Raw genomic sequence first — 26,640 nt, 5'->3', positions numbered from 1 at the left:
ATCCCATGTGGTCTTCTGTGTGGAAAAAGACCCCTGTCCTCTTGGTGGAAGACATCACAGAGCTAAACTGAAGCAGGGGAGGTGATGCAAGAGGTGTCCTCTTGCTCAAGACCCACCGAGGCAGCACAGTGCAACTCGGCTTCAGAAACCCTTTTCTCCTTTGATGAGGTATGTGGACGACCAAGACATTGTTCTGATTTAACATACAGTGTTAATCCTGTATGAATGAACAGACATCTGTATATCCTATTTGGAATTTCTAATGTCTGCAGAGCTTAAACATGCGTATTGTATCACCTACCCGTGGCCTATGTTTTCTCTCATGGTGGGAACACAATATTTTCAGGACCCAGAGGAAAAGCTGGTAGTAGGATAAAGCATTCGGTTTTGAATGTTTGGATTTTAGAGTATAGTTTGTGACCCATTTCATCAAATTTAAAATCACGAGAACACTTCATATGAGTAAAATATTTGGAACAGCCATGCATTAAGTTAACAAATTTACCCTGTTTGTGAATTCTTTAATCTGTTACGCAAGGAACTCTCACACACATTGTCACTTCAAATTACAATGGTACTTTAATAGTCACAAGATTTAACACTTCAAAAAAAATACCACTAATAAATAACAAAAGTAGAATGCTTATCAAAGTTACAACAGACATAATGTTCAGCTGAGAATCACTTGAACAGAGTAAGGCTCTAAAGATAACCAGATAGACCAGTGCTTGTCAGAATACGCATTGCACCTTTCAGATGTTACAGAGGAAGTCTTGGTTCTATGTGATCAGGGTTATGGTCATAGAACCCATTTTAGCACAGTTGTGTTTCAACTAAATTTTCAAGTTGTGGATAGTCTATACAAGGTTTTGAGGATGTCCCCCTGGGAAAAGTCAAAACCTGAAGACTGACTTCTAGAATTTTCAGTAGTCAGTATACGTACATCCGGACATTCCAGGAAACAGCAAAATGAAATGTAATAGGTGCTGTACTCACATCTGATTAATAAGGTTTACTTTATGACTGACCAGTCCTAATGCTCCTAGATTTTAGGGTTTACAGACAGCAAGGTATTAGCAACTTGTTCAAATAGAATATGGGAAAATTAAGAACAAATAGAGAATACATTTCTTAACTTTAGTGTCAGTAACCCTCAATTAACTCATAGAGAATGAGAATGGTTAAGCCATTAAAACTAAAACAGGTTTTTACAATCAAAATGCTTCTCCATACTAGTAACACATTAAAGTCACTAAAAACTAAATGTATAATTTACTTTGTAAAGGTAATATACAGGAATGAACTGACAAACAGAACAAATTATGAAAAATGCCAATCCCCTAATTGTATCCATGTCCATCCCTGTGTATCTACTTCATATAATCCACCCACCCACCCCACTCCAAAGAAATTCAGGTTATATCCCAAAGTGACCTGTTCCTAAATGAATTTCAAGCGAGCTAATTAGTGCTCTGTAGTGTGTAAGCTACTCAGGTCTACACATTCTAGGATGATGTATTTCTGTAGTCCTGACTCTCAAATTTGGAAATCTCAGATTCAGAATCCTTTTAAAACTTTCCAAACATAATTAGAATTTGTAATCTCTAGATTCAGACAGTACAAGTTAAAATACCCTAATATGTGAAAACTTTGTTTTGAATTTTTAAACAAAAGCCATGGAATGATTCTTTGTGGCTAAAAACTAAATCTGAATTATTCGTGTCTGGCATTGTATAAACATATTTTTAAGTTCATTTTGCTGGACTTCATTGACCACTTCAGGTTCTGCAGGACTCTTCTGAACTTTTGCCACTGCAAAGTTTATCCCATGGGTTAATCCAGCTTGGGTAATACTAGCAACCTGGACCATGGAACTTCGAATCTTTGCAAAGGGAGAGACTGCTCTGCTGCTACTGCTCTCTGAAGAAGGAGTTACATGAAGCCCTGTCTCAAGTTCAGGCATGCTGGAACCAGAGCTGGGGGTCTTCTGAGACACGACTGACTGCACTGGTTCAACTGACAAAAACTGTGGGCCTGTCGCGGAAAAAGACACATCTAACTGAGATGGTCGAGAAAGTGTCTGTTCCACTGGTTCAGATTGGGTTTCTTCATTGGAAATTTGATTGGTCACTTGATTTCCTTCTTCACTGGCCTGCAGAGACACAGACCTGGTCTCTGACAGGGGGCTCATTTTGTTTTGTGCATCTTGCACAAATCTGTGGCAATAAATATCCATGGGCTTGGCAAAACCAGTCACCGTATGTATGTTGTCAGCAGAAGGACTTTTCTTCAAAGGAGACTCCTGGCCTCTTCCAAGTCCACTCCCATGAGCAAGAGTAATGTCTGAAGGACCATAAACGCTAACGTCACCGCTGCTGACAGACTGGGATCGACTGCCTGTTCGAGGCGCCGAAGCGATAATACCACAACTAGGAAGAACATAATCTATCGGTCCTACGCTCTCTAAAGAATTAGCTAGCTGCCTGTCTTCATCAGACTTGGAATTTGTAAGGAATTCATCAGAGTGGAATGAGTCATTATCTGAAGACATATCCCCATCAGACTCTGCCTCAACCTTATCATCCATCACGCCTGTGTTTTCCATGGTTTCAAGACTACTATCTGATTTCCAAAGGTTTACTTTTAAGTTTGGTTTTAGAAAGTTAACTTTCATTTCAGGTTTTGTAAAGTTTCCTAGCTTTCGTAGGTTGCCAATATTTACATTGGATTTAGTTTGCTTCACTTTTTGATTTAGAGATGAAAATTTGCTCATTAAAAAATTCTTTCCCTGGGCCAAAGAGCCTTGATTTTGAGATCTGATACCAATGATGTCTTCATGAGGTTTACTGCTTTTTCTACAAATAAGAACAGAAAAAAGTTAATTCCCCAGGGAATCCAGTATACCAGTTCCAGTTATTACTATAAATGAAAATGCTTTATTTAAATTGGTCCCAATTTCTTGAAAACGGTGCATTGCTAATTAATAAACTCAGATAACTCCTCAGAGTTGACACTAAAACAATGCTATTCAATAGAAATATGTAAGCTATATATGGAACTTAAAATTTTCTGACAGCCACATTAAAAAGAAATAGATGAAATTTTTTAAAAAAAAATTTTTTTTCTTTTTTTTGAGTCAGGGTCTCACTCTTGCCCAAAGTCAGGGTCTCACTCTTGCCCAGGCTGGAGTGCAGTGGTACGGTCAGAGCTCACCACAGCCTTGACTTCCAGGGCTCAGGTAATCCTTCCACCTTGGCCTCCCAGTAGCTGGGACTACAGTCATGCACCACCACACACAAAGCTAGATTTTTTGTTTGGTTGATGATTTTTTTTTTTTGAGTCAGTCTCACTCTATCATCCAGACTGGTGTGCAGTGACACGATCACAGCTCACTGCAGCCTCAACTTCTTGGGCTCAGGCCATCTTCCTTCCTCAACCTTCCCAGTAGCTGGGACAAGTATGTGCCACCACACTTGGCTATTTATTTTTTCTTGTAGAGACAGAATCTCGCTATGTTGCCCAGGTTGGTCCTGAACTCCTTAGCCTCTTCTCCCACCTCAGCCTCCCAAAGTGCTGGGATTACAGGTGTGAGCCACCACACCCAGCTGAGATTTCAACAGCACAGTTTATTTAATCCTATATTTTTATTACCACTTAAACATGATATTAAAAGATCTGTGCAACTCCCTGAGGTCTCCTCTTACTGTGGGAGCTTTTCTGTACTCTCAAATCCTGCTTTAAAAAAAAAAAAAAGATCAGCCGGGCTCGGAGGCTCAGCCTGTAATCTCATGCTTTGGGAGGCTGAGGTGAGTGGATTGGCTGAGCCCACGGGTTCGAGACCCGCCTGGGTAGCTGGGCGAGACCTCATCTCTACAACAAATCAAAAAATCAGCCGGGCGTGGTAGCACGCGCCTGTAGTTCCAGCTACTCAGAAGGCTGAGGCGGAAGGATAGCCGGAGCCCAGCAGGCCGAGGCTGTGGTGGCCAGGAGCATGCCACTGCACTCCAGTCTGGGCAACAGAGTGAGACTCCAAGTCAAAAAAAAAATTAAAAATTAAAAAAATTTTTTTAAAAAAGATCTTACTCTTTTTTGAACTAATTCTTTGAAACAGCTCATAATTACAGCACACCTGAATTCAGCCTAGTCACATTCCAAAGGCTTCACAACCACACGTGGATAAGTGGCTACCACTTTGGGCAGTGCAGGTCTAGCAAAGTCATCATCTAAACCAGCAAAGAATCGCTGACTATAATGGAAAATATGGAACATCCTAAGGGTGCCTGTACACATTCCAGTTTGGCTGAATTCAGGCTGACTTCTATGTCAACTCTGATACAGATTTTATTAATTCATTTTACAGACAAAATTAAAGGAATATTAATTATCTTTTCCAAAGTTGAAAAGTGACAGAACCAGGAGTCAAAAAAAGTCTAGCTTTCCAGAGTTCACGTTCCGAACCCACACATTTGCAAACAGATCACAGGAGGCAGCTATTTAAATGAAAATTAGGAATCCTATAGTAACATAGGAAAATGCATGCAATATTATCTTTTTTAGTTTCTCATGTTTCCTGATTTTAAAAGACACAATCTTAGTGTCTTCTCTCCTTTGGCATCCCTCATGACAGCTGTAAATAAGAATAACGACCTGGATGCTGTTTGCCACAAATGTCTCAGTATGTACATTTGTAGTCTTGTTGGTCATGTAGGATCACTGATTGTGAGCATATTGTTAAAAAAAAAAATTAGGTTAAAGAGCTACTGAAATGATTCTCTCCACTAACAAAAACGCCTGAACAATCTTCCTCTAGCTGACAGAATGGTTCTCTTTCCAGTAGAATGTGGGCCATGAAGCCTGATCAATATTCATTAGGAGGAAAATCCACGTTTTAATGTAAAATAATCTCTTGATAGGCATTTTTCCAAATTAAAAAAGCCAGCATTCAAAACATACTTTTTTCTCTGCAAAGTACTTAAATTTGAATGTTCCCTCTCATCAGTTTATGTAAGAGTTAAAAATGTATCACTTGAGGTTAAATGAGTTATATCAAGGATGGCAAAACACCCATAGGGTAGGGATTTGCCCTCAGAGGGGTTTTCTGAGCCGTATTTCATCATGATTCTTGCAAAATGCTACCGAAGTACTTGTGGAGATAGTGAGTGTTACTATATCATTAAACCCGAATGGATAGCCTAAATGTATCTTAAATGCCATGTCACTCAAGAAAATGAAAACCTGGGTCTTCATGGGGATAAACAATCTTTTAGGAGGTGGAAGGGTAAATGAGCCTGGCAGGCAATTTGGCTCTATTAAGAGCAAGTGAAATGTTCACACCATTCAATTCAGATGCCCAATTTGGGGATGCTATTCTAAGGATGTTACCCTAAATATGAAAAAATAATACATGACAAAGACTGCTGTTATGACTTTTTTATAAAAGGAAAAGAAGCTAGCAATCAAAATTTTTAGCAATTGGGTCTAAAGCTGTGTGCCAGGTATTCTAAGTGCATTATCGTTCATCCAGTCTGTACAACTCTAACATAAACTTTATTCACTCATCTTACAGATAACAGAATTAAAGTAAAGGAATATTAAGTATCTTTTCCAAGGTTGAAGGGTGACAGAACCAGGAGTCAAAAAAAGTCTGGATAACTAGAGTTCATGTTCTGAACCCACACAATACATCTGCAAACAGATCACAGCAGGCAGCTATTTAAGTGAAAGTTATAAATTCTATAGTAACATGGGAAAATGCATACAATATTATCTTTAGCAGTAAAAGGTTATAGCCTGTATAGGTTGTAAATGTGTACAAGAAAAATATGACAGCAACCATGGAATAGTATCTTAAATGAGAGCTGTAAACTCATCATCTGTGGCAAACCAAGTATAGTCAAAATTAACCTTGAAACTCCAATAATGCATATAGTATTTATACTGTACAATTTACTAAGTCCATCAGATTCCATTTTTATTCTCAAACTGGAACAAATCATTTTCTCAGGACATTAGATGAAACAGTTTATATTTAGAGGCCTTGCTACTAAATAAAAAATTGCGGTGAGGAAACAAATGTATATATTTTTACATTTAATATAACTATGCAATAGTGGCTGTGTAACAACAATTTGTGTGAATTTTATGTTGTTTAAATATTTTCAGCAATATAGTTATTTAAGATTATACATGAAGATTAAGTTGGTCATGATCAATTTTTGTGTAGGACAATACTACTGAAGCAACAAATCATGCGAAAATATATAGCCAGCCAGGGACTAAAAAACAAGAAAAGAGCCAGGTGCAGTGGCTCACACCTGTAATCTCAGCGCTTTGGGAGGCCAGAGGCTAGAGGATTACCTGAACTCAGAGTGTTCAAGACCAGCCTGAGCAACATGGTGAGACATCGTCTCTACAATAAATTAAAAAATCAGCTGGGCATAGTGGCACATGCCTGTGGTTCCAGCTACTTGGAAGACTGAGGCCAAAGAATCACTTGAGCCCAAGAGATCGAGGCTGCAGTGTCCGTGAGCATGCCACTGCACTCCAGCTTGGGCAACAGAGTGAGAGTACCAACTCAAAATAAAACAAAAAAATGAAAGACAAAAATCCCTCTTAGGGAGTTGCAGATTTTGAGACATTTCTACAATCCTATGAGAGGATTATGAAGTAGCATCTTTTTCTTTCTTTCTTTTTTTTTTTTTTGAGTTGGAGTCTTACTCTGTCACCCGGGCTGGAGTGCAGTGGCACACATGCTCACGACCACCCCAGTGTCAATCTGCTGGGCTCTGGCAATCCTTTCACCTCAGCCTTCTAAGTAGCTGGAACTACAGGAGCACGCTACCACGCCTGGCTAATTTTTTATTTATTGTAGAGATGAGGTGTCGCCAATTTGCCCGGGCTGGTCTTGAACCTGCGGGCTCAGGCAATCCACTCACTTCAGCCTCCCCAAGTGCTGGGATTACAGGCTGGGCTGATCCCGGCCAATTAAGCATCTTAAAACATCCCACTACTAATTCAAACCTCCCTTATAGAAAAATTTCAATTAACGTAGAAGGAATAAGAAAATTAGACAAATCACCATTAGATCACCATAGAAATAATTACTAAAGATCCACCAGTGGTTATGGAAATGAGTAGACTCAAGTTTAAGCAAAAACAATATTTGCATAGTCTTAAAAAGATCTCTACCTAAATATTTAGCAACTATAAAGGGGAAAACAGTAAATTTATAGTGGAGAATCCTGGCAGATACCCTCTTAGACATGTAATCAAGATTAACCTCAACATTAATACGGACATCATGTCCTCCCCTTCCCACAACAAAAATCAGAGCTGTGCATCACTTCTGTGGTTGTTTTTTTTTTTTCCCAATAATCCATAACCTCAGTTTATGAAAAAACGTTGGAAAAACCAAAATTGAGGGACGTTCTACAAAGTAACTGGTCAGTACTCTTCAAAAGCGTCAAAGTTTAGACAAGGCAAGATTGAGGAAATAATACAAATTAGATGAAACTACAGAGATAAGACTACTAAATGTAATGTGGGATCCTCAATTGGCTCCTCAAACGGAAAAAGAACATTAGTGAAAAACTGGTGAAATCCTAGTAAGTTCTGTACTTTGCTTAATAGCATTGTGCCAAGGTTAATTTTTTTTATTTTAAAGGTGTGAGTATTTCTTAGTTTTGATAATGTTCTATAGTTATTTAAGATGTAACACAAAGGAAAGCAGAATGAAGAGTATATGGAAACACTCCAATTATTTGTACAACTATTCTGTAACTAGAAATTATCTGAAAATTCTCTTTATATAAATTTTAAACAAAAGTATTATTTTTTGATCTACAGAAATTTTCTACTTACCTCTCTAACAACACCTTACCATAATGTGATCTGCTCCTCCCTTTCCCCCCCGTAAACACTCTTAAAGAAATAAGACTCTGGATGATAATGCCTTTATTCTGTGGAGACAATCCCAAGAAAATCTTGGGAGAAGTAGTATACTGACCTCTCAAGTTTTTTCTCAATTATAGGTACATCCAATCCCATGGCTTGCTTGGTGATCTGCAGCATCTCTGCAATGCACTGAAGCGTATCTGAAATCCAAATACAACTGCTTGCCAATTTCTCCAAAAACATACTTAAAAAATAGCAGTTCTAACTCATAAAACATAGTATGGAATTTGTGGTCATATAACTAAATACAAATTTACTAGCTTCAATTTATAGAAAACTTCTGTGTTTACTACTCCCCCAATTAACTCAAGGTGTTCTAAAGTCATAATAGAACAGTAATGAGCAAAAGCAAAATAATACAATCAGTTGGAATTACGTTTGTTCTAATTCATGTTTGTCCAAGTACTGTACTAGATGCCAAGGCAACAGCCATGAACAAGACAGGCGTAGTTCCTGCCTGCTACCTATGAGAGGATTATGAAGTGGAAAAGCCCTGGCACTTATATGGCCACTGATAGGGCCAAACACACAGAGTATCCCCTTGTCCCAAACTAAACAATACATTCAAATAATCTCCCTGCGTTGATGGAAACAGAGTTGCTATTTCAAGGTTTCATATCCCAAAGCTATTCCATGTATTAGTTCTCATTCAGTTGGTTATGTTATAAACTATCCTCAACTTTATTTGGGCTTATGAGAGTAGATACAAGGTTATCACTGAATTCTTTTCACCTCTTCCTCTTTTTACCTTTTCCATCCTCTTCTGGATTGCGCATTACAGCTCTCACTGTGTGGAAATAGCCACTTGCTTCCTTGTATCTGTAGTGCAGTCGCATGCAAGAGAACTTTGGCTTACCAAAAAGAGTGGGTTCAGGACCTAAAAACCCAAATGAATATGCATAATGTTATGTCTTTCAAGTAATATTCACTGTCTTCCACATCTTCAAAGGACAACAAATATTCATCAACTAGGTACTTAGGCCATTTTTCTTCATAATATAAATGAAAGCATACAAAATAAAATTTTATCATGAACTGGTTTGACAAGGCTATAAAACCTCTTTTTCTGTCTCAGTTATTTAAATTTTCTTGATTCCTGGGTTAATCTTCCCAAGGAAAATAAGGATACAGTTACAATTAAACTGTATCTGTCACTATCCTCTAAGGAACAGAAAGGAAATCCTAAGAAATAGATTGCTCGGAATATACCTTTCTGGTTTTCAGTAGCTGCCATACTGGTTGCTAAAATAATGTGACCCCACTCTTGGAAACAACAGCATCTGCTTTCTATAACTTGGTTAGTAGTTAAAAATTTACCTATTTCTATTTTTTCCAGGTCTTCTAGACTTAGTCGTTGATACTGGTTTACTTTATCGACTTCATCATCATAACTAAATCAAGGGAAATGAAGTAAAAAGAGGATCAAAATCAAAAGCACACTTGGCTTGTCAGCTGAGGTATAACAGTTGCAAATTATTACTGCAGTTAAAATAACAAAACCTTCCACAGCACAACACATTCTGGAATGAAAAGTTAAACACACACACTATTTTTAAAACTAGATTAAACAAGAATAGCATATATAGTTCAACAGCTAAGGGAAAATAGGTTGATAGATCTAACAATAAAGAAGTCAATTACAAGGTAAAAATAATTTGTGTTACAAAAGCTTGTATACAATCAAAGTAAACCTTAAGCTTAAAACCCAAACTAAAAGGCAATGTGTGCATGTGTGTATACACACACACACACACACACACACAACGTATTTGGGAATCATATAATAGATAAATCTGATATCCAAAATCAAGAGTGAAAAATCCATATGATCAATGCCAACAAGCATTTGAGCCAATGACTAAATAAAATGACAGTTCACACAAAGCCAAAAAATAAAGTGAAATATTTACTTAGAAAATAAAAATTACAAAACAATTTTGGTACGGTATTAGGGAACAATACTTGTATTTTGCTAGTGGCACTGTTAGTTGATAGTCTTTCTAAAGATCAATCTGACGACAAACCACAAAAGTCATATAACTCATCACACCCTTGTAACAAAAGAGAAGCGCACACTCGCACGCACGCGCGTGCACACACACACATTACTGCATAAATATAGCTGCATCATTCACGATAACAAAAACAATTGTTAAGTAATTCAATGCCTAGCAACAGAAAAACACTTTAGTAATACGATGATATGTGGCCATTAACAATAAGAATAAATGGAGTACATAATAACCTGGGAAGTACACAGGAAATAATACTAAATGCAAAAATAACACAATATTATATAAACATCGATTTTAACTCTAAAAATCACACTTTCCAATTGATAAGGATAAAAAGAAGTCAGAATGACATAATAGTTATATAAATAAGGTAAAATGGTTCAATGAAGTTTTCATAAAACATAATAAAACCAGATTCTTAATTTTTTTTAAATTCTAAAAAGGAAACGTACTCAAGTTTAAAAAGCAATATAAAATCAATAAGCAACTTACTAGGCCACGTAGTAGGCACAGTTAGAAAGCAGTAACAGCACATCCACATCTCTGTGAGTAGCATCAATGAGGCTAAACAAACATGACACAGGGAATTAAATATTTTCATCTGTATTTTTTGCCAAGCATGTTTCTACAGTAGAGCCACTTGGGACAAATGATTGGGGGGGAGAAAAATCAGTTCTACTTCTGAAGTTAATTGTAATACAATCTATCTATTTAGAAAACCTTTAAAAAAAAAAACACCACCGGAAAAAAAAAAGGTTTGGGAAGTGGGGGGTGACAGAGAGAAGGAATAGAGCTGAGGGGAGAAAAGGTAGCCAAAGGAAGAGGGAGAGTCCTTAGGGGAAATGGGCTAGCTGGGGTGGGGGCGAATTAGAGGATGCTAAGAGAGGCAGTTAAAGGAAGAAGAAAGAAAGAACAAGAGACTGAGAAGGGAGAAACCGTCCAGATTATCTCACGTTGCCTGATCTTCAAAATAATTGCACATTTAGGATTTTTTTTACACATGAAATATGCATCTCTTAAAAGACTTTTACATAAATATAACATTTATGTGCAAAAAAGGACAAGTCCAAGGTACTTTTGCGCTTTTTTCACTAAAGATTAATTTACTTGGCTTTCAAGGAACAGGGAAACACATCCTTATTCTAAGTCCTTTTTGCCATATTTATACCTACTCTAAAGTCAAAGATCAAAATAAATATTATAAACTAGAAGATTGTTAATTACCCATCAAAACAATAACTACAGTAAAATGTACATCCTTGTTAAATTACTAGTAAGAAAAATGTTACAGTATAAAAATACAAATAATCAACAAAGCACACAGACTGAATTAAAATGAAACTTTTAATCTAATATTAACCTAACGTCAATAACAGCCTTTCCATCAAAAGGTGAAGATCAATTGCATTCTCATACTGGTCTCCAAATTCTGCTTGTAAGAAGAGCCAGCATTTATGCCTGGATTTCATACCTATTCCCTTAACAAAATGCTACTTTTTTAAAAAAAGGAAAATGGTGAAAAAACTTTGTAGATAGACTTAAACCAGGTACTTAATCTGCGTGAAAATGAAGTCATTGTTTAACAACACTGCAGGGAAGGATTTACCAACATCTTAAACTGCAGTTTTTTACATCAGCAGCACCTTGTTGCAGCTCCACACTAAAAAAGTCTAAATTTAGCATAACGAATTCACCTCAATTTTCATGGAAAATAATATACTGAGAAAGATAATGAATGAGATGGTAAGATGCCAGAAGAAGTAATAGAGATCGTTTCTAGGAGCCAAAATCCGAGCACTAACCAATTAATTGATGGAAAAAAGAAAACGATCCTGGCAGCTTCACTGAGAATGATACCAAATAACATCGTAAAATGCGAATTTAGTTTTTATGCATTGATACTTACGTGCACTCTGAAAATTGATGCTTGAGCCAAGCCTTAAAAATTACGTCACGACACATTTTAATACGAAATTAATTCTACTCCTACTAATTACAGCGTTACTTTCATCCTAGCTCCCTATTTTGGCATTAATATTTACATCAGCCAAATGACATGATCCTCAGTCGAAAACATTATGTCCTTAACGAAAAGCACTTGGCACGTAACAGGCGGTCGAGAATGTCAGCCCTCCCCCCACCCCCATTTTTGCTGAAGTCTTAGCTGCAGTAAATACTTAATTCCCCTCCCCATCCACCCTGCCCCTCACGAAAGAAAAGCACGTTTAATACGGACAAGAAGCAAAAAGAAAAGCCCTGCGGTGCTCCCCACCCCCCACGCTTGCAGCTCTGAAGGCGAAGCTGCTCTACTCGTTTTTGTTTTCCCGCCACTGAGGCAAGCCCTCCTTCCACACGATGAAGACAAAAATTGCCAGCACCACATGAAGCCCGACCACCGCGACGATGGTCGCGTAAAAGGCGCTGTCTTCGGGGGACATTAACATCAGACTTTGGAAAAGGAGCAGTTTACAGGAAAAATACAAGCCCACAGGAACTTTAACCATAAGTCCTGCAAAAAGGAGAAAAATCTTGAAAGTCATAGCCAAAACGCCGTCAGACTTGGGCTCGGCGGCGGCGGCAGCCCGCTGCGCGGTAGGCGGAGGCCTGTGCGAGCGCGGCATGGTCGGTCGGTCCGTCCGTCCGTCCGTCGATGCCTCGAAGCTGTGAGACGGCCCGTAGCCGACCTCGCGCCTGCAGCGAATGCGGCGAATGCGGCAACTGCGACGCGGCGGCGCCAAGTCACGCCCAGGGGACACGTCCAGCTTCCGGCCGCTCACTTCCGGCCACGGCCGGCAGCCAGTGCGCCTGCGCACTCCGTCCTGCGCGTCCCACGCCCTCCGCGGAGGGCACGGACCCTGGCCCAGCGGGGGAGGGGTGCCAAGGTGGCCGGCTCCCGCGAGAGTTGCCGGCGCCTTCGTCTTCGTCAGGGACTGCCCCGCGGCCGGAGGGGCTGCTGGTGGGGCGGGCGGGGCGCCATGACCGAGCGTCTGTCCCTGGCACGGTCACACGCTTAAGGGACGGCGGCTGCCGCATGCCTGGCCACTGAAGGCGCGCGGGTGGAAAGGGGCCCTTCACCTCCGTGCGTGGAGAGCCGGCTGAGCAGAGTTGGCAGCACCGGTCGGTCCTGAAGATGCCGACAGCACCTCCGCTGCGCCCCTGCTCCTTCACTTCGGGATTCCTCTTGCCGCCGTCCACAGAGTCAGAGGGCTTTCTGCGATAAGTGGGGCCGGCCGCGGACAAGAACGGCCAAAGAGGGCAAACCGGGACACACCGAGGCCGTCTGGGGGGAGTGACCTGGGCTGTGACCTGGGCTGCGGGCGGCGGGCGCCGCAGGGAAGGCCGCTGGCAGGGATGCGCCCGTGCTGGACAGCTCCGGCGCCGCGGGGCCAGGGCACCGGGTCGGCGGCCATTCCTGCGCCCGACCCGCTGAGCGCCCGTAAGCCGCTTACCACAACTGCTTTTCTAAACTGGGCAGGGACTGCAGTGAGGCGAGTGAGGAACCGGTCTCTGGCGTAAAATTTAAAGTGTGCCATTGATTTTCTCATCAAGATAATTAGTGCAGTCTAAAAAACCAAAATTAATGCAAAAATAGGATGAACAGAATAACAGTTAAATATAGAATTTACCCTGCACTTCCACAGGCTGCCTCACTTGCCCAACCCTGTCCCAACAAAACTTTACTTACAACTCAACAATCCAATTTAAAGCTGACCAAAGGATTTGAATAGATTCTGTATTTTCCAAAGATACAGAAATAACCAACAAGCATAAGAAAAAATCCTCAATATCATTTGTCATTAGAGAAATGCAAATCAAACCACAATGAGATACCACTTAACATCCACTAGGATGACTACAACTAGAAAAAAAAGGAAAATAAGTGTTGCCAAGGACTGGAGAAATTGGAACCCTCCAAACTGGAATACACTACTGGTGGAAATGCAAAATGGTGCAGCCTCTGTAGAAAATAGTTTGGCAGTTTCTCAAAAGTTAAATGGGATTACCACATAATCTGGCAATGTCCACTCCTAGGCTAGGTATACATACAAAAGAACTGGAAACAGGTGTTCAAATTTGTACACAAATATTCACAGCAGCACTATCTACAATGTTCAAAGTGTGGAAGTAACCCAAGTATCCATCAATGACAGAATGGATAAACAGAATATTGAATATCCATACAATGGAATAAAAATGAATGAAATTCTGATACATGCCACAACATGGATTAACCTGGAAAAGAGTATGCTGCGTGAAAGCAGCCAGTCACAAAAGGCCACATTCTGTATTATTCCATTTGTATAAAATGTCCAGAATAGGCAAATCCAAAGACAGAAGCAGATTTGTGGATGCTTAGGGCAGGGATTATGGGGAATGGAGAAGTGACAACTAAAGAGTATGGGGCTTCTTTGTAGTGGAAAAAAATGTCCTATAATAGACTGTGGTGATAACTGCACAACTCTATGAATTTACTAAAAATCACTGACTTGCCAGGCATGGTAGCTCACACCTGTAATCCCAGTACTTTGGGAGGACAAGGCAAGAGGATTGCTTGAGCCCAGGAGTTTGAGACCAGCCTGGGCAATATAGTAAGATCTCGTCTCTACAAAAAATTAACAACAACAATTAGCCAGGTGTGGTGGTATGCACCTATAGTCCCCAGCTACTCACAAAGCTGAGGTAGGAGGATCACCTGAGCCCAGGAATTAGAGGCTGTGGTGAGCCGTGATTGTGCCACTGCACTTCCGCCTGGCTGACAGAGTGAGACTCTGGCTCAGGGTGGCAAGGGGGACAAACCATTGAATTGTGTACTTTAAATAGGTGAACTGTACGGTATACGAATCATATATCTCAATAAAACTGTTTAAACACACCCAGTCTAGGAGCGGATGGTTTATGAAGGCAGGCAGGTGGTGACAGCTGAAGTCCCCAGGTCTGAGGAGCTGAGTCCCCCACTGGCTGGCTCCACAGAGACCCAAGGTCCCGCAGCCACATCTCTCATCTTCCAACAGGGGCCATCTGTTCTGGGTCAACATCTCCAGCTCAGCTTGATGGGCTGTACAAACATTCTATAGCAATCTCAGTCCAAAAGCAGGTTTCCAAACATCTCTCATCAAGAGAAGGGAAAGGATGCAACAACAGGAAAATTCTTAAGTCTTGTAAATGGAAGAAAAATACCAGCCGCAGATGTAAAGACGTCTCAGCAGTTTTAGAAAGAATCATACCCCCACAAGACAAAGTAAAGTGATGCTAATAAATAAAGGGAAATTCTTAACTGTCTAATCAATATGCAGACATAACAGTTAACTTTGAAAACTCAAACGAGCACATGATAACCACTGGAGAGCAATCTACCTGAGAGGAAAATAAAGTAAAATCTGAAGAAGGTAATGGTTCTCTATAAAAAGCACTGCCTCTGTAAGAAAACACAGAAGATAAGAGAACACTGAAAACCACTCAGACACTGATGGCTCTTGCTCTACCTACTCTACCTCTTCCTAAGCCCAAGCCTAAACCCTCACACCACCTGGCCCTCCAAAAAACGGGCTCCTGCTCGGACCAGCCACAGAGTGATTGAGTACCTCCCATTAAAAAAAAAAAAAAAGCCAAGACTCCAGGTAGGCCACCGCCACCTCCTCCTCCTTCAAGTCAACAAGCCAAAACATGACCTGAGAAGCCACTGGTTCCAAAGCATCAGCTTCAGTACCCTCTCTGTCTGCCTCATCATGTCTCAAAACTTCAAAGGAAGCAAAACACTAACAATAGGAGCGACCAAGGGTCAAAAACTTAGCAAGTGGCCAACACCTCAACCATTGTGAGACACAACCAATCTGGCGTGGTCAGCCTTACAGAAGATCTTTCTGGAACCAGAGAGGAGAGTCTCAAACCTCAGCAGCAGTGCCTGTCACCAAAGAGCAGACTACACACCAATTCTACAAGTCTGTGGCCCATCTGTGTCCCCTGCTACTCCTCCTCTGACAGTCATTCTCTCAGACATGCCTGTTGTCCTGGTTAGCAGTGGAGATCCCCTGCCCATCTCTCCCTGAGACCCAAGTCAGCATCTCTGGACTCAAGTGCCAACAAACAAAACCACTCTCCAACAAATACTAGCATACAATGTTATTGGAGAAAACAAACAAGAAGACAAGAAGACAGGGAAGGCAGCACTTCAGCTAATGATTCCTGTGTTAATGGAAAAATCTTCAGAATCTTTCACTGTTCCAAAGGATACAGCTCAAAGGAATCACTGGACCAACGACTCTGATGGGCCTAATTTGGACACCAGTGGTCACAAGGAAGAAGATGAGGATGGCAGTAGAGGCTCTGGCAAGTAAAATAGGCAAAGGATACATTCACACTCTCTTCAGCAACTGACCACTAAGAACTGTACGGCGACGTCTGAGGAAGAGTCAGGGAATCCAACAACAAATTGAAACGAATCAGGAGACTTAGTCAGGGGCCCACCACTGAAGATATCCTATAGTAAAAGAATAAAGTAAAATCAAAACCACACTGAGATACCACCTAACTCCAGTCAGAATGGCAATTATCAACAACTCAAAAAATAACAGTTGCTGGAGAGGGTGTGGTGAAAAGGGAACACTTCTACACTGTTGGTGGGAGTGTAAACTAGTGCAGCCTCTGTGGAAAGCAGTGTGGCGATTCCTAAAATCTCTAAAAATTGACCTTCCATATGACCCTGCAATCCCCCTACTGGGAATATACCCTGAAGAACACAAATCACTCTATAAAAAAGATACCTGCACACGTATGTTTATCGCAGCATTGTTCACAATAGCAAGAACCTGGAAACAACCATGCTGCCCATCAAAAGAGGACTGGATTAAAAAAATGTGGTACATATACACGATGGAATACTACGCAGTCATAAAAAAGAACAAAATCATGAATTTCGCTGCAACCTGGATGGAACTAGAGTCTATAATACTGAGTGACCTCTCACAAAAACAAAAATCCGAATATCACATGTTCTCACTCATATAATGGACCTTGAACATCCAATGCAATACTATGAGAAGATGACGGATGGTACTGGGAAACTATGCGGGGGAGGGAGATGGGATTAACAGTAGCAAATATCTGTCGGGGGATGGGTAAACACTTCTTATCTACAGGGTGCCTGAATGAAACGTAATTGTACACCTAACCCTTAACTGTACCCCACAAAACCATAATAAAAAATACTGATTAATGAAAAAAAAAAAAAAAAAGAATAAAGTAGAACAAGAAGCAAAAATGCAACTAAAAAAGCAAACTCAGCAGAAAGCTGAGCCAGAGACTGATAGTGGCATAGCTACAAGTCCTGGGCCAGGTTAACACGTACAGACAAGGCAGCAATAAGGATAGAACTAAGTGAATTTAGAGGTTTCACTGTCCATCATAAAATGTGAGACTATTTGGAAACATACACTGATCATCTTTGGGGATAGCTGAAGCCTAACAATGCACCGAACGTGTGTTTCAACGTAACTTGCAGGAAAGGAGGAGGGGGCACTGCTTTGTCACCGATAGAGCCCATTTCCAGCACGTGTGATTGATGGCAGAAGACAGTCACCGGCTCCCTGTTCTCGGAAAGTCAGATTCTGCATTGCCAACCAAAGAAAAATGGGGGGTGTAGTTGCTGGGCGCTGGAGAGGAGCCGGAGTCAAAAATCAGGAAAAAAGACAAGGATTTAATTATGTTAATGAAGGGAAGAAAAGGCTGAAGCAAAATCACATTTCTGAGGTCGGCACTTGGTAGCTGAGAACTAAAGAGAGATGAAACTTTAATCATCCAACAGTGATTTCTTTCTTTCTTTAGTTGGGGTCTCACTGTGTTGCTGGAGTGAAGTGGCATGCTCACAGCTCATCTCCTGGGCTCAGGTGATCCTTCTACCTCAGCCTCCTGAGTAGCTGGGCTATAGATGCATGCCACCATGCATTTTTTGTAGAGACTGAGTCTCACTATGGACCCAGGCTGGTCTCAAACTCCTGGGCTCAAGCAATTCTGCCTTGGCCTCCCACAGTACTCAGATTACAGGTGTGAGCCACTGTGCCCAGCCTCAACAGCAATTTCTTAAAGATTTGATCCTAGAAGACTTTTCTTGTTTCACCATTATTTTGATGAATCCAATTGCCAGATATAAGTGCTTTCATGAATCTTTTCAATAGGCTTCTGACGCTTAAAGCATACGTACCTAAATTTTGTTGCAAGCTTTAAAAAGCATAGCTCTATATACACCTATTTACATTTTTTTATACTCCTCACCCCAGGGTACCAACTTTCCACAAGAATTACAGGATTGGAAATAAAATCAAATGCAATTTGACCCTACAAAATGGAAGCCAGCATTAGAAGTAAATGTTTTGGTTTTTCCCAATTTGGGTTATTCCAAAGTAGAAACAAAAATATTTGATTGAAAAAAGATGTTATTGACAGTCATAACACCTTTTAAAAATTTGAGGCTACCTGCGATGGCTGTAATTTCAGCACTTTGGGAAGCCAGGGTGGGAGGATTGCTTGAGCAAGAGTTCAAGACCAGCCTAGGAACACAGTGAGATCCTGTCTCTACAAAAGGTCAAAAAAAAAAAAAAAAAGAAAGAAAGAAAATTAGCTGGGCATGGTGGTGCACACCTGTAGTCCCAGCTATTTGAGAAGCTTGGACGGAAGGACCACCTGAGCCCAGGAGGTTGAGGTCGCAGTGAGTTGTAATCATGCTGCTGCACTCCAGCCTGGGCAGCAGAGACCCTGACTCAAAAAAGAAAAGAAAAAGGAAAAAATTGAAGTGCAGAGTTAAAACTCAAATAAAATGCAGGTGTGCTGCTGGCAATTATTTCTGAAAGGAAATTAAATATTTTTGCTGCTACACTAAGTTAGATTGCTGCTATTTAAAACAAAAATGGAAGAATACAAAACAAATTATTTTTACCAAATAACACAGAAATTCAATACTAAGTTGTGTGTGAGAAAAACCACATCTCTTATTTTAAAAGTCCACAAATTACATCCATACATACAGTATTTACTACCAAAGTAAAAACAAATCCATGAGACTATAGTCATGGAAGTTTTCCCTATGAATCTACAGTCAATGTTGTTTTTTATTCTTTTTAACATATATAAATACTTTCTCGCATTTAATTATATTTTTCAAGCTTATTTTATGTTCCTTTTACTAAAAGCACATGAAATGTATAGTAAGAAAAATCTAGAGTTTTAATCTTAGAGCTTGGTCTAGAATTTCCCGACATGTTTCTGATTTATAATAGCGAAGATTATCATTTTAGATTTCAGCCTAAAGGCAAGCATTCAATTTGGTGGATAAATTTAGATTCTGCTGTTCATTGACATTTTGAAGAACCACTGGAAACTGGATGTTTTTTGTTTAAAAAAATGGTAAGTGTTAGTTGGCCTATTTATTGTATGAAAGGCCAGGATCACTTTATAACCAATAAAAATAACCAGCCTCGCTGTACCTCGTTGCAGTCACTTACGTGCATTAACACAATAAACTTAGATTCTGGGGACACAGGGGAAGAGGAGACTCACAGCCAGGTTTTAGGGTATAGTTTGCCTATTTGAATTTACAGAAAATTAAATATTATGTTAACATTAAAATACTTCTCTTTATGACTGCATTTTAGCACCCCTTTAATTCTGCACCAAGGCGACGACTTCAGTCAGCTCGCCATGGTACCAGCCCTGCAGCGGAAACCGCCATGTACCATGCATCCACGTTCAGGGCTTGAAGGACAATTGCTAGCATTAATCATAATAATCATACCAACATCTGAAGGTTAAGCAAGTCAGTCACCAGGACACCACTACAACTCACCTGGGGTCACAGTCAATGAGGGCCCAGCCCCCATGGAACTTTTCATCATCAGGCAGTAGTAACTTCATGTAACTTTGTAAGAGCTGGCTAATTAGTTCCTGGTGGCTTCTCTGATTTTCCTTATGCAAAGCCTCATGTTCTTTCTCCTTGGTAAATATGGAATAAAGATCTTCTGTCACTGGAATGCCTTGCATCAAATCTAGGGTGGAAGTGTTAATAGCTATCATCATTTTAGCTTACTACTATATTAAAAAAACAAAAACAGAAGATAATGTAAGATCGAAAACTGTAAAGTTCTTAGAGGAAAAGTGTAAGTCTTTGTGATCCTGGATTAGGCATAATTTTTTGGATATGAAACTAAATAAGCAGCAACAACAAAAATAGACACACTGAACATCATCAAAATTAAAAACTTCTGTGTCTCAAAGGGCACCATCACTCAAGTGAAAAGACAACCCACAGAACAGAAGAAAATATTTACAACCCATCTATCTGGTAAGGGACTTGTATTCAGAATAAAAGAACTCCTACAATTCAATAATAAAAAGACAAGTCAATTTTAAAATGAGTAAAAGATATGCAAAGACAAGCTAACCTCTTCTTGGTGGAACACACACCTCAGACCTTAACAAATCATTATAATCCCCCTTGTGCAGTTATTTGGATCAATGAGACTCAAGGAAGCTTTTGGTTAAGATCTGCCACCCACTGGTCCTACAGAGGGAAGCAATAAGCCCAAGACTGCTACTGGCTCCTATCTCTCAACCTTGAAGAGATTCAGCCTCAGGACCAGGATGAAGGTAATGCTATATGGATGGCTGAAATGAGAGGAGGACAGAACCTGGGCTCCCAACGATACAACCAAGGTGCTAGATCCACCAACAGAAGCAAGGTAGCATCACCTTTTCTTGAATAAACTGCTAAAATCCAATTCTGTAGTCATAACATATACCCTCCATATCTGGCAAATGAATCAAACTTCATCATATCAGACCTCTCAAATTCCTAAGTAGCCTATGTCTAGGCTGTACTAGACTAATGTATACATTAAATAATCAGATGAAAAAATAGGATTTTTAAAAGATTCTCAGGGACCACAGGTCAGCTGTATTACATTTGGTTCTCATCCAGAAAACTATGCATTTACTTTAATCCTATAAAATAACATTTTCATGAAAATTAAGTTTTTTAAATGTCAATGCGTAAATCCCATTGGGCAAGCTATCCTTCCATTTCCTCTTCTAAAAATGATGAGTTGGCTAGGAAAGTCTCTAAATCTGTGGTACCACAGTATCCTATTAAGCCAGGCTTATGGAAAAGGATAGTATATTTGTCCACAACAAGAATATATGATAAGTGGTATACAAGAAAAATCATCTGGTTAACTTGTTCAGCCTCAAGTGATGGGAGAACAAACAGAATATAAAGTTTTTAGTTGCTGAGGTTTCAGAGCACCTTATTCCACGCTTCAGGAGCTGCCAACCCTGCTTTCGATTACATGAGTAGCAACTGACAAATATGTATGGAAATAGTTTCTTTTGTTGCTCCAGTCAGAAGCAAAACTTTGATCTGTTGAGTAAGAATGCTCAAAATAGAAACAAAAGTATATTACAAAGTGTGAGTTACATTAATTAAGGGGGTTTCTGTATAATTTTAGTCACAGAAGGAATAATCACTTTTATGAAAAGAAAAGCATTTCCATTCCTTACCTATAACGGCTTGCCTATAAGCATCCTTAAACCGATTGAGGTAATACCTATTTGCTGAGTTAACTCCATCTTTCATAACTCCTGCTAACTTCCTTTCTCCTGTCCTTGTAAAGTCACCCTGTCAAACAAAGTCATTTTGACATTTTATTCAAACACAAAAATGTCCCCAAAATAAATTATGGGCTTTCAGTTCAAGACTGGAATTCTATAGACTTTTATAATCTCCAAGTTATAACTTTAAATTTTTAAATATCATAGTTAAATTAAAATATCTACTGGTATTTGACTCTGATCCAAGCATGTCAAATAATTACACATCCTATTTGTGGCATCTTCACAGTTAGATGGTTTAGGGTAAATTTCTAGAATTTACAGGTCAAAACCAATTATATAACAAACACAAAAACAACAAAAAACATTTAAGCCTCAAACCAATATAATATTCAAAAATCAAATTTCCTACATGGGAAAATGTGAACAGTTTCCCAGAATTTATTATAATGGGCTTTTGTGTGTGTGAATATGTAGATAAAAATAGAGAGGAAGACTGGGTTTCCATACCTCAGTGCACATTACAATCACCTGTAGACAATCCAGTAGATTTAAAATGTTTTTGTTTCCCTAGCTTTTTGCCACAAAGATAGTAGAGCAAGTCTCTAGAGAGGTAATGACTTAAGCTTAAGGCAAAGAAGGTATAGTCTCTTTTTTTCCCCATTCCAACACCACTATTTCTATCCAAGGCAATATCAGAAATCTCAGACCTTATTATAAGACTGACAATTTAGGAAGAACATGCTGCCAATTAGTTAGGCAAGTCACAAGTAATATTGGTATAGCAACAAGTATCTGTTACAGAAGAGAGAGGCATGAATGCTTATCTCAAATAATCAAAGTGGAAAAAAAGTATTTTGAGGTAAATAATAACTTGCACTAGGACTTCTAAAGTTCACTCAATTAATAAAAAGTTTTTGATATTTATCACTCAACCAAAAAGATGAACTATATGATGCCTGAGGAGTCCTTGATGGTACATAAAATTTGTTATTAAAAAAATATCCTGAAATGTCAGGTGTGGCAGCTCACATCTGTAACCTCAAGGAAGAGGATCACTTGAGAGGCCAAGGCAGAGGATCACTTGAACAGGAGTTGGAGACCAGCCTAGGCAACATAGCAAGATCTCATCGCTACAAGAAATAAAATTAACCATGCATGCGGCACACACCTGTGGTACCAGCTACTCAAGAGGCTGAGGTGGAAGGATTGCCTAAGCCCAGGAGTTTGAGGCTACAGTGAGCCATGAGCGTGCCACTGTCCTCCAGCACTCCAACCTGGGCGACAGAGTGAAACCCTGACTCAAAAATAAATAAATAAATTTTTAAAAAGAAATATCCTGAGATAAACTATTACCTTGAAGAATTATTAACATAAACCTAAATTAAAGTAACTCAGCCACTTCCTATTGCCCACAGAGGGCAATGCCCTCAGAGGGAGTATTTAGCTACCAGGGACTATATTTCACAGGTAACATAATCCTCTAAAGACAAGCTCTATAAGATCTTGAAAATACTATATTTATAACAACAACAACAACAAAATTTCTTCAGCATTTACTATGTGGTAGAGAATATTCTAAGCTCTTACATGCATTAACTCATATAATCCCATGACAATCTTTTGATATAGGTCTAGTATAATTCCCATGTGACAAATGAGACAGAACAATTAAGTGAGTTGCCCAAGATCACAGAAATAGTGAAAGGTAGGATTGGGATTCAAACTCAGAGAAGACAAAATATTCCGGGGGGCCAGCATGCTTTGTTTTATTTTGTCTGTATACTGTTTTGAAAACCAACCACTTCACATAAAATTCCAAATTTCCAGACTCCGTTGAAAAACTGGAAGATCTGGCAACATGGTACCTCACAAGCAAACAGCAGACTGGCCCCTCACTAGACAGTATCCGTTCTTCCACAGGTCCACACAGCTCCGCCTCTCCCTCTTCTCCCTCTGATCTGATGGGTAGTCTGCTGGAGTCACATTACCTTACCTGGCCCCTGCAGAAATTTGAATGTGTAGACCTTGCCTTAGCTAGATATTCCAGAAAGAATTCAACTACACAGACCTACCAGCTGCAGTTCCCATATCTTTCTGTGGTTTTAAACCACAGTCTAACCTGTGTCCGACAGACTGATCCACAAATGCTTGCTGCAAGTATTTACCTTCAGAGCAGCTGTGCCAGCGTACTGTCTGCTAATGGAGTCACCATTATTGGCCCACATTATCTGGTAGATCCGATTACATTTCACAGGTAATGGCTGCTCCGGGGGCATCACACCTAATTTTTTCAGCTAAAATGAACACATTGGTGGATTAACTGTATATGGGCCAGGAAATCATAGCATAAAATGTGTACTGCAGAAAAAGGAAACGTATTTATATACAACTTAGGACCCTTAAATAAAAGAAATGGTCTTTTTAGACTTTTTAAAATAAAGCACTACTTGAAAGACAGCATTATGAATTGCCGTAAGCTGAATAAATATAATAAAACATTTAAACTGTTTTGGTATAATTTTTAATGTGCAAATCATGCTATTATATTTTGCCTTTGTTTTAAATTTGTCTATGAAGTGAAACTAAATTAATTCATTTCTTTGTGTGGAGTCAACACCTAGTATGTGGTAGAGCCAGAGCTTGAACTCAAGTCTGGCTGTTTAAATACTAAATTAAAGGAACAGACCCGTGTCCTCAAAGTACAGTCACAAGGTTCTATCATACAAAAAATAAAATAGGGCAACCCCTTCGAGTCCCCTCCCACTGTGGGAGCTTTTCTGTCCTCTCAATAAATCCTGCTTTCTAAAATAATTAAATAAAATAAAACCCCAAAATGCTAGGTATTTCTACCCTGGGAATTTAACACAGGGACTTTGCAATCCAGGTACTGGAGGGGTAAAGAATCTAAAAGAGAACACTGAGGTAACAGAGATGATGGAAGACAGTGAAGGAAACAAGTGTTACCCTAGAGCTGGGGCACAAAGGGAAGAGGCTGGTTCTGTGGTGTCAAAAGAACCAACAAGCCCCAGAAAGGTAGCTGTTGACAGGAAGAAACAGATGAAGGGACTTGTGCCTTTTTCCTCCTCCAGCCACAGGGCCTTCTGTTAGAACCTTCTATTGGCAGAGCCGCCTAGGGCAAGCAGAAATGTGGTGTACAGACTCCCGGCCCCAAATACAGAAGGGTGAGTTTAGAAGTAAAAGAAAAAAAGTAAAATGACGACACAATGCCACTCAACAGATTTTTAAATGTTGACCCTTACATTTTTTAAAATGAGTAATTAGGAAAATGTCACTTTATTCAACTTATATCTAGTGAAGATTGTGCTTTCCAGGTTTTAATGAAACAAGGATGTTTGAGTACTATAAATGTACAGAACATCTGAAATTTAAAAAAGATTTAGCTATCTCTTTATGTGTTAAAAAAAGGCATTTAAATATGAATACGTACAATCCAACAGACTCCAAATTACCTGCTGTTCCATGACCACTCTTGCGATGGCAGCTTGGACCACATTGGTGCGATCCAGGCAGTCCATACAATTAATGCGAAAAATCCCTTCTTGCTTACATATCACCCCAGCTTCATCAACCCTTTTAAAAAATAACACGGAATTATTTTACAATATAAAATACTTCAATAGGTTTCCCAAAAGGCATAATTCTTTATAATAATAACATAAATAATAAAAATAAATAAATAAGACATCTTTATAATAATAATAACAGCAGCATTAGCTATCAATTTGTTTGGAATATCATTAGATGCCAGGCATTATTGAGTTCTAGACATTATTGCTAATTTACATAGTAACTTGACAAGGAAGATATTATCCCCATTTTAGAAATTTTAAAAAACACGAAAAACTGAGGTGCAGAAAGAGCAACTTGCCCCATGTCCCACAACTACTAGACAGAGCTGATACAACCCCGTTATGATTTCCTACACACTTAAAAACCAGAAGGCACTTCAAAATACCATCTTGTTCCTCTAGGCTCAAAGTAGAAATGCCTCTGAACTACCTGAAACAGACTAATTTACTTTACCGCCCAGTGAGGAGTTATGCTGCCTGACTTGCTCATCTAATTTCTCTGGCCACCCATGTAGTCTTAACACCTAATTGAATGTTCTCTCCTGTCCTTTAAGCCAATTTAAACCTCCTGTAGTCTGAGAATCATTTTCGTTCTCTGATCATTTTGAAACGCCTGAAAACTGACATCAAGTACCTCTGAGCCTTCCTTTCTCTGTTAGAAATGGTGGGGAACAGGAGAAAGAGAAAATGTGGACCACGGAGCATGAGGAGGAATATACATATGTCCTTAAAGAACCATTACAGAGCATTTCACTTCATTCTGTCTGACCATCTGACACTTCTCCTGGTTCAAAGCTAACACTGCCTAATATCAACAACACTCTCTTGAAAAGAAGAGTAAGAATTGGGAAGCAAAACAAACAAAAAAGTGCATTCTCAGCATGCTGCTTTATTTTAATGCTTAGTGGTACTTGACAAATACATATGATTTAACAGACCATGAGTCTGCCAAAATGACTTCTTATGAAATACCTACCAACACCACTTCATGTCAAGAATAATGTCATAAATGGCATCTGTTAGTGTTTGAACATTCTCAAACTTCATTCCTCGGCTAAAATTCATTTCAAAAGAAAGAAGAAATATTTAATAAAATAATAGAATTAGGTTTTTAAAACTCAATTATGATATTTAAAATAGCTTGGAAAAAATTTTTTAAATTATTACCATATGTATATGAGGTTAATACTACTATTATATAGGCAATGATATAAATATTTATAACTAATCAGCATTGTAAAAGAAACATACTTAAGAATACACTGAGCGTATTACTGAGAACAGAAGCTTCTTTTCCCACCAAATTTCTAATACCTAGGTAAATTAATCAACTTTAAAGGCAAGATTATGGCAAAATAACCTTGATTTTAGAATACACACAAGTTAAAGGCACCATCAAAATGATTAACTGGGTTGGGTACAGTGGCTCATGCCTGTAAACCCAACACTTTGGGAGGCCGAGATGGGAGGATTGTTTGAGCCCA

The 26,640-nt window shown here is 39.4% G+C and overlaps 2 protein-coding genes across 4 annotated transcripts in view; both read right to left on the bottom strand.

Moving 5' to 3' along the window:
• Nucleotides 1-553: 553 nt before the first annotated feature.
• On the bottom strand, nucleotides 554-12,705 carry LOC110594338 (phosphatidylinositide phosphatase SAC2-like). 3 transcript variants are annotated; one of them, XM_021708163.1, is made up of 7 exons: nucleotides 12,653-12,705; nucleotides 11,875-11,894; nucleotides 10,461-10,532; nucleotides 9,271-9,344; nucleotides 8,702-8,830; nucleotides 8,006-8,093; nucleotides 554-2,855 (listed from the first exon to the last, which is right to left on the bottom strand). In XM_021708163.1, exons 5-7 carry the CDS (start codon nucleotides 8,787-8,789, stop codon nucleotides 1,703-1,705), a joined length of 1,329 nt encoding a protein of 442 aa, XP_021563838.1. In that variant the 5' UTR covers nucleotides 8,790-8,830; nucleotides 9,271-9,344; nucleotides 10,461-10,532; nucleotides 11,875-11,894; nucleotides 12,653-12,705; the 3' UTR covers nucleotides 554-1,702. The 3 variants fall into 3 exon arrangements, with proteins under 3 accessions (XP_021563838.1, XP_021563837.1, XP_008047496.1); XM_021708162.1 differs by lacking the exon at nucleotides 12,653-12,705 and adding an exon at nucleotides 12,347-12,604; XM_008049305.2 differs by having other exon boundaries at nucleotides 11,875-12,692.
• Nucleotides 12,706-19,922: 7,217 nt separating this feature from the next.
• LOC103250712 (phosphatidylinositide phosphatase SAC2) overlaps nucleotides 19,923-26,640 on the bottom strand; it is a 67,170-nt gene continuing 60,452 nt past the window's right edge. The window contains exons 10-14 of the mRNA XM_021708166.1: nucleotides 26,133-26,210; nucleotides 25,037-25,157; nucleotides 23,732-23,924; nucleotides 21,513-21,630; nucleotides 19,923-20,002 (exon numbers count right to left, since the gene is read on the bottom strand). Of these exons, the coding sequence (XP_021563841.1) occupies nucleotides 23,883-23,924; nucleotides 25,037-25,157; nucleotides 26,133-26,210 (241 nt within the window). The 3' untranslated portion in view covers nucleotides 19,923-20,002; nucleotides 21,513-21,630; nucleotides 23,732-23,882. The remainder of the gene's footprint in view (nucleotides 20,003-21,512; nucleotides 21,631-23,731; nucleotides 23,925-25,036; nucleotides 25,158-26,132; nucleotides 26,211-26,640) is intronic.

This window comes from Carlito syrichta, unplaced genomic scaffold (assembly GCF_000164805.1).
Source record: "Carlito syrichta isolate Samal-C Ts95f unplaced genomic scaffold, Tarsius_syrichta-2.0.1 Scaffold131666, whole genome shotgun sequence".
In the NCBI taxonomy this organism is placed as follows: domain Eukaryota; kingdom Metazoa; phylum Chordata; class Mammalia; order Primates; family Tarsiidae; genus Carlito; species Carlito syrichta.
This window is presented reverse-complemented; position numbering and strand designations above follow the sequence as displayed.

Bases quoted from the DNA above. Each gene is read 5' to 3' on its own strand.
- LOC110594338 (XM_021708162.1), bottom strand. From the start codon at position 12,589: ATGCCGCGCTCGCACAGGCCTCCGCCTACCGCGCAGCGGGCTGCCGCC. The intron at 9,345-10,460 runs GTAAGTTGCTTA...CCCTTGATTTAG, and splicing joins TGTGCCTACTACGTGGCCTA to TTATGATGATGAAGTCGATA. The intron at 8,831-9,270 runs GTAAATTTTTAA...TTGGGTTTTTAG, and splicing joins CCTGGAAAAAATAGAAATAG to GTCCTGAACCCACTCTTTTT.